Genomic DNA, 12,540 nt, shown 5'->3' with positions numbered 1-12,540 from the left:
CCCCCCCCCCCCCAAGACGGAGTCTTGCCCTGTCGCCCAGGCTGGAGTGCAGTGGCCCGATCTGGGCTCATGGCAAGCTCCGCCTCCTGGGTTCACGCCATTCTCCTGCCTCAGCCTCCCCAGTAGCTGGGACTACAGGCGCCCGCCACCACACCCGGCTAATTTTTTGTATTTTTAGTAGAGGCGAGGTTTCACTGTGTTAGTCAGGATAGTCTCAGTTTCCTGACCTCCTGATCTGCCCACCTCGGCCTTCCAAAGTGCTGGAATTACAGGCGTGAGCCACCGTGCCTGGCCTCACATAGTTTTTAAACAGCTATATTGGACAAATTCAGGTAGAAAATAATGACAGTCTTACAATTTTTTTATTTCTAAAAGTACTCCCAACATAATATATTTTCTAGCCTTTCTCCCCTAAACGCAGAGCAATGCCTTCCCAGGATGTTGATATTATCAGTGGTTATTGGTGTATCAGCAGAGCTCAGGGAATAAAAATTAAGAATTCTTTTACTGCAGAGACAGTTAAATGCAAATGGCTGAAACCATTTTAAAAGCATGAGGAAAAATACCTAAAAAAAGCAATAACTGAAATAATCATTTTGCTAATAGGGCATTTCTATTTACAATGAGATATGAATGCTTTCAGAAGTTTTTAAATCTGTGTGAATCTGGAAAAAAATAATACATGTTAATTTGGTTTTTCTTCCATCTGAACATGCTTCTTATCTGTGCAGATATATCCTTGGATGTGAATTAGGTGATTAAAAAATCAAAATATGTCACCCAAGACTTCTTGTTGACTCTGCCTCACTTTTTTCCCCAAGTCTTCCTCAGGTCTCAGGTCTCTCCATTAAGAAGTCCCTTGATGTCAAACTCAAAATTCTTGCATCTTAGCTATTTGCAGAAAGTACATTTATATCACAGAGTAATAAAGATCTGCATCTTAATCTAGGCTCCGCCACTTACTTCCTGTGTGGCTTGGATCAAATTTTCAGTCTTTCTCGGGGTCATTTTGTTTATCTGAAAAAGTTCACCTGAAAATTTTCTCTTACTTCCAAACAAAAGAAAAAAAACGGGAGAAGAAGTATCCCAATATACCGTAAAGTTACAGTGATTTAAATAGCAGAGTACTGGATCAAAATACACAGAGGCCAGGCACAGCAGTTCACACCTGTAATCCCAGCACTGTGGGAGGCTGAGACAGGCGAATCACTTTAGGTCAGGAGTTCAAGACCAGCCTGGCCAATATAGCAAAACCCTGTCTCTACTAAAAATACAAAAAATTAGCCAGGCATGGTAAAGCGTGGCTATTTGGGAGCTAAGGCATGAGAATTGCCTCACCTTGGGAGGTGGAGGCTTCAGTGAGCCAAAATAATGTCACTGCATTCCAGCCTGGGTGACAGAGTGAGACTCTGTCTCAAAAAAAAAAAGAAAAAGAAAAAATATATATATATATATACACATACGTACATACATAGAGATAATCAGCACAGTACTGTATACCCGGGTGTGTGGCCGAGTGCAGGCAATCTGCACAAAAAAAGCAGTATCACAAATCAATGGGGAGTGGTGGTTTATTCAACAACTGTCATAGGGAAAATTAACTGGCTTCCAGGAAAAAAAAGTAAATTTAGATTACCATCAAATTTAACACAACAAAAATACAATGAATTAGATGATATGCTTTTCAAAACTATTTAAAATAACTTTTAAAAACAAGACCTTGATAATAGTTATCTGATCTCTTTAAATGGATGAATTTTATAATAAAACAAAGATAAAATCTAAAAGAAATAGTACTATATATGACTACATAAGAACTAAATAAAATTCAGAAACACAAGAATTGGGAGATTGTATGTGCCACAAAAGTAATGAAAAGTTACTCTTAAGACATAAAGAAACTTAGAAATCTTCATATGCAAGGATTTTATTGTAGCATTGTCTGTAATAGCAAAGAATTAGAAGAAGCAACCTAAAAACCTAGCAGCAGAGAAATGGTTAAATAAATTAAGGTATTTCCATACTATGAAATGTAACAACTTTTTAAAAAAGAATGAGGTATTTTATATGTACTGACTTGGAAACATGCCCGTGATATATAGTTAAGGGGGGAAAAGCAAATTTTAGCACATTATGTATTTTTTATTTCATCTTTTTTAAAAAGGAAAAAAATTATATATATATAATTGTGTGTGTGTGCGTGTGTATATATATAAAATATATAAAGATAGGTAGATGGATAGATGAGTAGAAAACATCCAGAAGGAACACCCATCTGTTAATTATAGTTATGAAGGAATTTGACTAGGAAACAGGGGAGGTTTTACTTTTACTTTTCAATACTTCTGATTCGTACTTTTTTTTTCCCCACAAGACCATGTATTGGTTTTGCTGTACAGAATAAAATGGATTAAACAAGCAAACATGAAAGCATACACTCTAAATAGGAAAGCGGGCAGGAGGTGTTCACGGGAGAGAACACACACATGGCTGCTTGTTTGCTTTATTAACTTCTTCCCCGTTTCCTAAATTCAAAGAATCCTAAGTTCAAAGAATGACAGACTATTTTTTAAAAAGAATAATACCAAATTATAATACTGCTAACGGGACTAATAGGCTCCCCTCCCCCCGCACCCCATGTTATGTTTTAAGGAAAAAAGATCCATAACTTGATAATGTGGTGCTGGTTCTGAAGATGTGGTTCCCAGCCAGACCAGCAGTACTGCTACCGCTGGGGAACTTGACAGGAATGCCGTTCATCAAGGCTCTCCCCGGACTTGCTGAATCAGAAATCTGGAGGTGGAGCCCAGCAACCTGCCTTTTAATACCTTCCAAATTATCTTCCTAAAGGGTGAAGTTTGAGAACCACTGATCGCGTTGTTACATTTCTATTATTTTACACTAAGGCAGGGGTCTTCAACTGCATCATTATTGTCATTTGGGGCAGATCATTCTTTGTCATCAGAGCTGCCTGTGCATTGCAACATGTTTAGCAGCATCCTTTGCCTCTACCCATTAGACACCAGTAGTAATTTCCCACCCCACCTTCTCATGACAACCACAACTGTCTCCAGATACTGCCAAATCCCTTATAGGTGGAGGGGTGGGGCTTGGGGCAAGGTACAATATTGCTCCTGAATGGGAACTACTGCCTAAATCAATACTCCAAAATGTAGAGGAAGAGTACATCGAAAGTTTTTATTTATTTATCTCACTTATACTATGAAAGCATAGGGCACAATTCATTCTCTTCCATATACGGTAATGATGAAGTGATCTATATTACATATATAAGTCATAGGAATTATTCCTGTTAGAAGTGAAAAATGCCAGATACAGAATTATATAAAGTGCATTTTCTCAAAGTTGTATGTAGATACATTATATAAACATTTCTATCATCTCTAAATGCTAACAGTGTCATTCTCCTTGAACTCAAGAAATGATTTCCATCACCTTTAGAAATAAGTCCCTCCACAGCATTTCCTACCTCTTTCCTTTGCTCCCTGGCCTCCAGCCAGAGAGCGTTCTCTGCTCTAATGCTCTGCATTCCTCACCACCAGGTGTACCTACCATTCCCTGCCCGGAACACTCGTTCCCCCTGATATGTGCACCTCGACAGGGCTCTGCTCAAATCTCCCTTCCTTAGAGAGGGCTTCCCTGAGCACTCCGTCTAATACATGTAGCACTTCTTACCACTCTCTGCTCATTAGTATTACCTGGGGGTCATTCAAAAATGAAGGTAGCCTGGCCTTGCCCAATATTAAATAAAAGAGAATCTCTGGGAATGGATTCCAGGCCATCAGTGTTTTTTTTAAAGCTCCCTAGGGTCGGTGGAAGAACCATTACTTCTCTTTTTCTTAGCTTTTCTTGAAGTACATCAGGGCCTGAAGTCACATTTTATATTGCTTTGTGTATGGTTTGTTGTCTGTTTTCCCCACTAGTTTGTAAGCTTCATCTAAGCAGGGATTTTGTCTATTCTACTCATTGCACTATCCCTAATATCCAGAATAGTGTCAAACACATAGTAAGTACACAATAGATTTTTAATGAACTAATAAATGGTTACATCGAGTTACCAGTGTTTATTATACTCTTCTAAAGTTTTCAGATTTTCTCTAATAGAATGCATTTATCATCAAAAAAAAAAAGAAATTAAAGCTGATTTTAAAATCTGCCTTTAAAATTTGTGATATATTTGAAGCACAGTGATTAGCACATAGAAGGTATTAACAGTAACAAACAGTAACTACTATAAATGTTTCTTTTTGGTATTATCTACTATGTCAGGGTTTTGGTTCTGATATTTTTATCTGTGTTTGTTATCACACCTTACAGAACACATATTCCAATTAGAAATCAATTATTAATTGAAGCCTGTGGACCATTCATTTTTTCACTTTTTAGTTCTCACATCTTATTAAATATTCTAAATATTGCTTTAGAGATACTTTAGAATAGCACTATAACGCCCAATCAATAAAATATGAAACAAGTGAATAAATGAAAATGTTTCAATCTTCTGCATTGAAATTCATGCAAAGAGGTTCAATAAATGCAAAGAATCTGGCCATGTTAGCTATCAATACTGAACTGCCATATAACGCTCCTTTGCTATAATATACTTGCGAATTATATATACATAACTTCAAAGCTAATTTTTTACTTTTATTTAAAAGCAAAAATGTCAGAATATAGCAATAATTCCTATTGAGAATGATAGTTATTTTGGAAAATAAGAGTGACATGTTTAGATATAAAATTGAAGACTTTTCATTTAAGCCAACAGATATGTAAACTGGCATATAAAAAATGGCTGAATTTATCTTCGAATGACCACCTTAAAACACACAAATGTTAAATGCAACAATACTTGTGAATGCTCTCCTGCTTTTCCAATACTTGAGAATGTTTCTGGCATACAACTATAACTTTAAAGAAGAAGGTAGAATTTCTGCTAAGTCCTGAATCTTATAAAAAGGCCAGTGTAGATAGCAGTATAGTTTGTGCAAATTGAGGGTAGGCAAGCATATGGTTAGCATGGATCCCCCCCAAAATAGTTATAGCACATAGGAAACATAAGTTGAGCATATTGAAAATTTATTCTATTTTTAACAGCCTCTCTTTAGTTAAGTGGTCAAAGTCACAATTAACATTTCACATGCAGTGGCTGAGCTATATTTTGCAAGCCAGGTGTGACCTGATGGCAGGAATACGTTTACCACCACACTCTCCTTATTTTGTAAAACTATTCTAAAGTTATGTGTGTGTTGGAAAATCATGGCATTCCAGAGATAGAGAGGGGAACATTTCTAATACACCTTCATAACTTGAGAGTTGTCCTCCAGGCAATCATGTGGCTTTCAACACACTTTGCAAGTCACTATAGTAACTGCAAAGCACAAACTTAAAAGAAAGTTCACGTCCTTAAATCTGTTTGGAGCTGATTTATTATTAAAGGCTTTGGTCTTCTTAATTCAGCATTAATTTTTAGTTGTATATTAAAGTTTTCTTTCAGTTCGAGTCATTTGGCTGTGATTTCACGCGACTAAGAAATTTCTTTGAATTAGCAATTCAGCTCATTTTGGGAAAAACTTATCCAGCATAAGGCTTTTTTGAGAGGATTTCTTTTCTGGGGGTCCAACATCTGTAGCACTGGATTATAAATTGTTTCTAAAATAAACTTAAATTGATGGATCACTGTTCTTCCCACTTGGGCCTGACAAAAGGTAGCACTCACATTTCCTTTCTTTTATGCTGTAAACTGTGTATCACTTTTCAGCTCTTGCTAGAAAAATGAATTCTTACTCATTTTAAGATTTTGTAAACTTGAATTTTACTTAGTAGTATAAGAAATGCTTTTACTAGGAATACATACGAAGTGCTATTTCATGAACAAATTCATAAAATCATATTTTTGTTGGGCTATTTAAAACTAAGCAGTATAAATAAATAGCCTTTCTCAAGAATTGCAGTTTGGGGCCTTTTTTTTCTGTTAGTTAAGCATTCTTAAGTTAGGCACTAAACTTTGAGCTCCTCATGTTGCTTAGAATCATGTATCTTTGCTACGATTTCTTGGGAGTAAATTAATGATGAGTCAACATACACCAAGAGGAATTCCCAAATACTGACATAAGGTCTAAATATTTTTGGGGCTTCCTGCCCACTATCATGTTAATGTCCCAACCATGTCTTTCCTTTACCTTTCTCACAGATTAGTTCTTTTGCCTTTTGGCCTTTGTTTTATCATAAAAGGGGAGTTTCTTTCATTTCTTTGCTAAAAACAGGTTAAATGGTAGCTCAAAATTTACAACACAGTCATGGAGTTTAAGGACCTAATGAAACCTAAGTCCTACCAGAGGGGTGCAAGTAGCCAGAATGACCAGAATCTGACTTCTTTCTGAGTTAGCTGGTACAGAAATGTGAAGCCAGGGTGGCATAGGAGGATAAAATTCCTAACATTTTCAGACTTGTATATGGTAGATCCTTAGCAAAACACACGAGAGCAGCATTTCTTCATATACACTCTTCAGTGTTACTCAGAAAAGAGAATCTGTACAAGATTCAAGTAATTTAGGGAGGACACAAAGATGGGCAAGGATTTTTTTTTCTGCAGGACTTTTCAGAGACTTTATACTTTTGTGCATTGTGCATATCCAAGAAGAAAAAGTGGCACTCAATTTTCTCCAAAACTTTTACGTTGGAATGCCATTTTCATGAAGCATATCAGAGGAATGGTGTTTTACGGAACCAACTTTATTGAAAGGTATTGCCAAAGCCATGGTAAAGATGTATATAGTTTCTGGATCAGATCCACCCCACCAACAATACAACTCAACTAAAGCTCAAGCTACTTGAAGTATACCTGTTTTTGAGAGTTTTCCATCTAAGATACTAAATTGAATTATATTATTTCATGTAAGGTTTTTTATTTTTTCCAGCAGCCTATGCTTCTTTTCTACATATGTTTTACTAGTTGAAACCTTCAGAAATAATCCCTAGCTCTTCCCCCACAGTAAGAGTGAAAATTGTGGTTTCTCCTGATGTGAGGTTAAAAAAAGAGAGAGATGTAATAATTAGATATAAAAAGAGATATAATAATATAATTTTGCAGGATAGTATTCTAACTATATATTTGAAATTGTGGTTGATTCTCTCTGTGATCCTAAATCAATCACTTAACTATTTAGGAGTCCAGCATGGTAGGGAAAGCGTAAGCTTCCATTTGAATCATGACATTTATAACAGCATTAATACATTTTCCCAGACATCCCCAGTTCAGGGGCCTTCTTTGCTGAAAATGTCTATCCCCACATAAACTTTAATATGAAAATGTATTCGTCAGTTAACATGAATTATATAGTTCAGTATTTGGTGACTTTTACCCCAAATCGATCTTTACCTTCATCTTTTCTAACCTAAAGACAGTGATTTCTTAACACATGAACTACTGTTTGGTTGATATTTAGCAAACAAATTGCATATATATATATGTGTGTGTATGTACATATATAAATATATATACATGTGTATGTATATATTTATATACATATAAATTGTATGTATATATTTATATAGATTACATATATTTACACATACACACATATTTGAAATAGTGAATAAGCAAGATAGCCTATGTTCTATATAATACTATATCTAACCTTCTTTCTTAATGACTCTTTTTTTAAAAGTTACTACAAGTAACTTGATCTTCCTAACTCAGGAAAAAATCTCAAACTGCTGAAAAATTTAACCTGCAATAATGCAAACATAACAGGAATATAAAACTATGCGTTATCTTTTAAATTTACTTAAACGAGATTATTTAAAACATGCGTAAGTTCAAGTATTATTAAAAGCAAATGGAAAACGTACAGGGAAATGCACATAAAGGATACAGGTTTGAGGTAGAATGAATATTTTATATTTACACATGCATAAAAGCACAAAATGAACATTTTTCCACAGGAAATTTAGGTAATATGCATTTTCAGAAATTCATTACAGGAGTCCCCCACGATGGCCCAGTGGCTTAGAGAAGCCTTCTCCCAAGGGACACTCAGCCATGCAGGCACATGCCTTTCCCCAAGGAGGCACTCGGACACGCAACTCTAGCCTCCAACTCTTTCTTCTATAACTGCATCTTCAATCCTCTACTTTTACATAATCTCTTTCCCCTTTCAAACTTCCTTGGTTCCCTCCCCCACATTTGGCCCCGCTCTGGTTTCTAAGACCAGGTCTTTTGCTGAGCAGGAAAAATATAAAGAATGCTACAGAAAAGTAAATAGTCTAGCCCCATTTCAGTTTTCTTACTCTCCCTTCAAGGCCTGAGTCCCCCTTGAGAGCCGAGTTACCCCTCCAGCCACCCAAGCTCCTCCAAAGCTATAGACCCCTTCGCAGCTTCCACTCCCATAAACTCAGACTGTCCCTCCACTAATGAGCTCTTGCATATCCCTTGATTTTTAGCCTCACCTTTGTGGGTCTCAGTTTTGGCTCACAGATACCTTAATCTCACTGTCTCTGCACCAACTAAAATTATAGCCATAATTAAATAGGTAACTATATCTTTGATCCTGTCAACGTTTACATTATCCTTTTGCCCTTTCAGATTTCCTGGACTCCAAGTCCTAATGTTCTTCTACTACCCTGTTGGCCAAGATGCCCCTTCACCTTTGTACCTTCAATAGTCTTGCTTTTGCTTCTACCTTCTCCGTGGCCCATGACCTCTGAGCCCTATTCTCTGCTGGATAAATCTTATCAATTTAGACATTTGCTACCAATGGGTAAAGTTATTAAAACAACTTTTACCTAATAAGTGCTCAATTGATTATTTCTGTTATCTATCTCCATATTTGCCTCTAAAATGTATGTGTGTGGTGGAATTAATGAAGCAGTTAGTATCATAAAAAGGTATTAATTTAAAACCAAAAGGGAAAAACCTGCATTGCCTGTATTGTGAATCTTACTAATGGCTTTTATAATATGCATATCTGGGAGATGCTCAGGAGACATGTTAAACTGAGGTAGATGGGCATGTTAAAGAGAAGCAAAGGTCCATTCCACTTGCCCTCCACAGAGAGGAGGATGCTTACTTCGCTCAATAGGATTTTGGCAAATGAAATAGCAAAGTGCCATAGCTTCTTATATTCCAAACGAAACTTTAAATTTGAAGTCTCAGATAACTCACACTCTAAAAATATGAGAATCTCTTCCAGAAATGTAGCCATGCCAACAGTGCTCACAGGTACAAATGCTGTTTAAAGCAGAAAAAAGGGAAAATGGGAAGCAGAATATCCTTAATATTCAGTCTCAATTTGAGTCATTTTACCCACGAGAAATGTACTATCACCAGGCTGTCAATTACAATTCTAAGAGTGAAAAACGAAAATTCGGACCTTCTTATGATGGATCGTATAGTCATGTGGAAGGTGGCAGAGTGAAAAGTTGGCCCAGTTACTAGGGCCAGGAGTCATTACAGACACTGACAGTGACGCTTCCACAGGTACTGGACCCAGACTGCCTTGGCTTGAACGTCAGTTTGTGTGACACTGGCTGTCACATCACTCAGTCTTCTCAGTCTTCTCATTTGTTGAACAAGCTTAACAGTAGAAGCTACTTCATGGGATTGTTATGATGATGAAATGAGACAATAAAATTGCTTAGAACAATAGTTGATTATTATTAACATTGGTCAGGTCAAATATGCTTTCCAGGCCACAGCATGTGCCATGAGCTTGCTTGGTGGTGGGCAGGTACCAGGCAGTACACACGTGGCACTGGCCCTGCTCAATCTCTTTCAAGAGATGGACAGCATGGCCTCTTGGTCACAGAAGTGGTTCTTCAGAGATTCAGGTTTGTGAAGGGAAAAAAAAATGCAACAGTCCCCCTTATCTGTGGTTTCACTTTCCGTGGTTTCAGTTATCCAAAGTCAAAATTCCAGAAATATGCAATTAATAAGTGGCATAGCATTCCAAGTAGCATGATGAGTTCTCCCACCTGGGACGTAACTCCTCCATTTGTCCAGAGTCTCCAAGCTGTCTGCCTTGGTGCCATCATTCATAGAGTAGCCCTCCCAGTTATTAGATTAATGTTATGGCATCACAGTGCTTGTGTTCGAGGATTCCTTATTTTACTTCACAATGGCCCCCAAAGCGTAAGAGTAGTGATGCTGGCAATTCACATATGCCAAAGAGAAGCCATAACATGCTTCCTTTCAGTGGAAAGGTGGAAGGTCTCGACTTAATAAGGAAAGAATAAAAATTGTATGCTGAGGTTGCTGTGATTTATGGTAAGAATGAATCTTCCATCTGTGAAATTGTCAAGAAGGAAAAATAAACATGTGCTAGATTTGCTGTTGCACCTCAGACTGCAAAAGTTATGGCCACAGTGCATGATGAGTGCTAAGTTAAGATGGAAATGGCATTACATCTGTGGATGGAAGAGAAACATGTTCCAATAGATAGCAATCCAGTTCGGTGCTAGCTAAGGTTTCAGGCATCCACTGGCTGGGGGGTGGGGTTCCCCCCAAAGATAAGGGGGGACTACTATAATACCAGTCTTTCTGCCTCCTGTGATTCAGATATGTAGGCCCACTTAGGCCAAACAAAGAGAGGCCTCTAAAGTCCAACCAACTCAACAATGTTCCACACTGAGCTCTGAAGCTAGAGACCCCACTGTCTGGTAAAAAAGTGTTCCTTTGCCTTGCTTTATTTTCTACACTCTTATTTCCCTTGGGTTGGGATGTCTGATAGAATGAAGAGTTTGATATTTCTTAGCACCCTGTCTTTCCACATGCTGTCCTTATTTCCTTATCACTAAAACCCCACTCTTCTGAATTTTAATATAAAATCAAGTAGGCTTCAGCCGTCAGAATAGCATTACTTTTTTAATTATCAGTTTCTAGGATGGGGCTTTATTTTCTTTTTAGGAGTCCTGTGTTGGAACAGGCAAGTCATTACCATTAATAAAACCAAATCCTAGTGTTTCATTGGTATTCCAGCTCTCCATAGGATCCTCACACAAGCAAATACATATTTGATTCCAGTGGGGGCTCTTTTCCTGTGCAAATGCTATAGGATTCTGCATTTTATTGTGGCAGTAAGCTAAATTGGCTGTCCAAATGAATGGAGACACTTAGAATTTTGCCATATACCAAACTGTCTCAGAACCTATCTCCTCTACAAAACATATTCCAATTAGCATTTTCCAGGAATACTTTACTCACCACTAATCACAAAAAACTTAATTTTTAAAAGCCTACCTTCAATTACTAATTGTACAGACATTGTTCTGGTTATTTTGAGTTCTAATATTTTTTTTTTGCATGCCTCTCACCTGTTTCCTCAATTGTCTCTAAACATTTTAAAGGCTGCATCATGTTAACTTCACAGTCATTTTTACTGTTTAATATACTTACTCATTCATTTCACAAATATTTGTGGAGTACTCACAATGCTCAGGTATTATGGGGTATACAGTTGGACAAGGCAATGTATCCTTTCCCCAAAACTCATAGGTTCTACTTCCATAAAGTATGTAGGGTAGAAGATTAAATAATGTTGTAATGCAGTTACTTTTCCTGAATGAAAAACCTTTTTTAGTCATTCCAAAGTAACCACAACTTCACTTCAAACTCCAGTGGAATTACTTTTTTCTCTCTCTCTCTACCCAGGATAGTGGCCAAAGCCTCCAAGAACCTCATGTCCACACAAAGCTTAGGGATTGTATTTGGACCCACCCTCCTGCGAGCTGAAAATGAAACAGGAAACATGGCGATCCACATGGTCTACCAGAACCAGATAGCTGAGCTCATGCTGAGCGAGTACAGTAAGATCTTCAGCTCGGAGGAAGACTGACAGACAAGACAAGCTACTGAATACGTTCACATCTGTCTTGATGCCTAATATTTTTACATTTCTGTAAACATATTTCTGAAATATTTTTTGCCTTTCAAGCGACAGATGCCTCATTTTGTGAAAACTTCATGATGATTTTGTGTTTAAGTTCCAAACATTTGAATAAAATAATTGACAATATTTGCTATATGTGTTCTACATTAACCCCTTTGATGCTATTCCTTCTAGCACTTCTAGGAACACATCATGCATGCCGCATGCTATTAAATAATATGTAAAGAACAGCACATATTCAAAAAATGGCCTTAATGCTGCTCCAGGGAAATCGGGTGTGCGGTTGTGTATGTGGAGATATGAGTGAGTGAGTGTGGTTGGGAGTAGGGGTGCATGTGCACACATGTGCTTTCCCAAGATCCAGGCTGCCTTAGGCATGACTCCATACTGTTACTTGGACACGGATAGAACACAAAGAGGTAGGAAGGCAGAAGCTATTAATTTGTAAATAGAATGAAGGAGATCTGGTTCACAACCAAAACAGATATATTTCATCTTTCCAGAATATTTCTGTATATATAAATATAGTCCAGCTATTTTCAATGCTATATAGTGAAATTTATAAATATAACATGTTGAATGGCAATTTTTCTCAAGAAAAAAATGACAGTTCAAAGCATTTGCCATTGAA

General features: G+C 37.2%; 1 protein-coding gene across 1 annotated transcript in view; it reads left to right on the top strand.

The window, feature by feature from the left end:
• The window catches only part of LOC108544322 (rho GTPase-activating protein 15), a 143,102-nt gene extending 131,067 nt beyond the window's left edge, over positions 1 to 12,035 (top strand). The window contains exon 4 of the mRNA XM_017895393.1: positions 11,672 to 12,035. Coding sequence (XP_017750882.1) covers positions 11,672 to 11,855 — 184 coding nt within the window. The 3' untranslated portion in view covers positions 11,856 to 12,035. The remainder of the gene's footprint in view (positions 1 to 11,671) is intronic.
• The last annotated feature ends 505 nt before the right edge of the window (positions 12,036 to 12,540 follow it).

Source organism: Rhinopithecus bieti, unplaced genomic scaffold (genome assembly GCF_001698545.2).
Source record: "Rhinopithecus bieti isolate Rb0 unplaced genomic scaffold, ASM169854v2 scaffold_26061, whole genome shotgun sequence".
Lineage (NCBI taxonomy): Eukaryota > Metazoa > Chordata > Mammalia > Primates > Cercopithecidae > Rhinopithecus > Rhinopithecus bieti.
The sequence above is the reverse complement of the archived record's forward strand: the minus strand, read 5'-3'. Positions and strand labels throughout refer to the sequence as shown.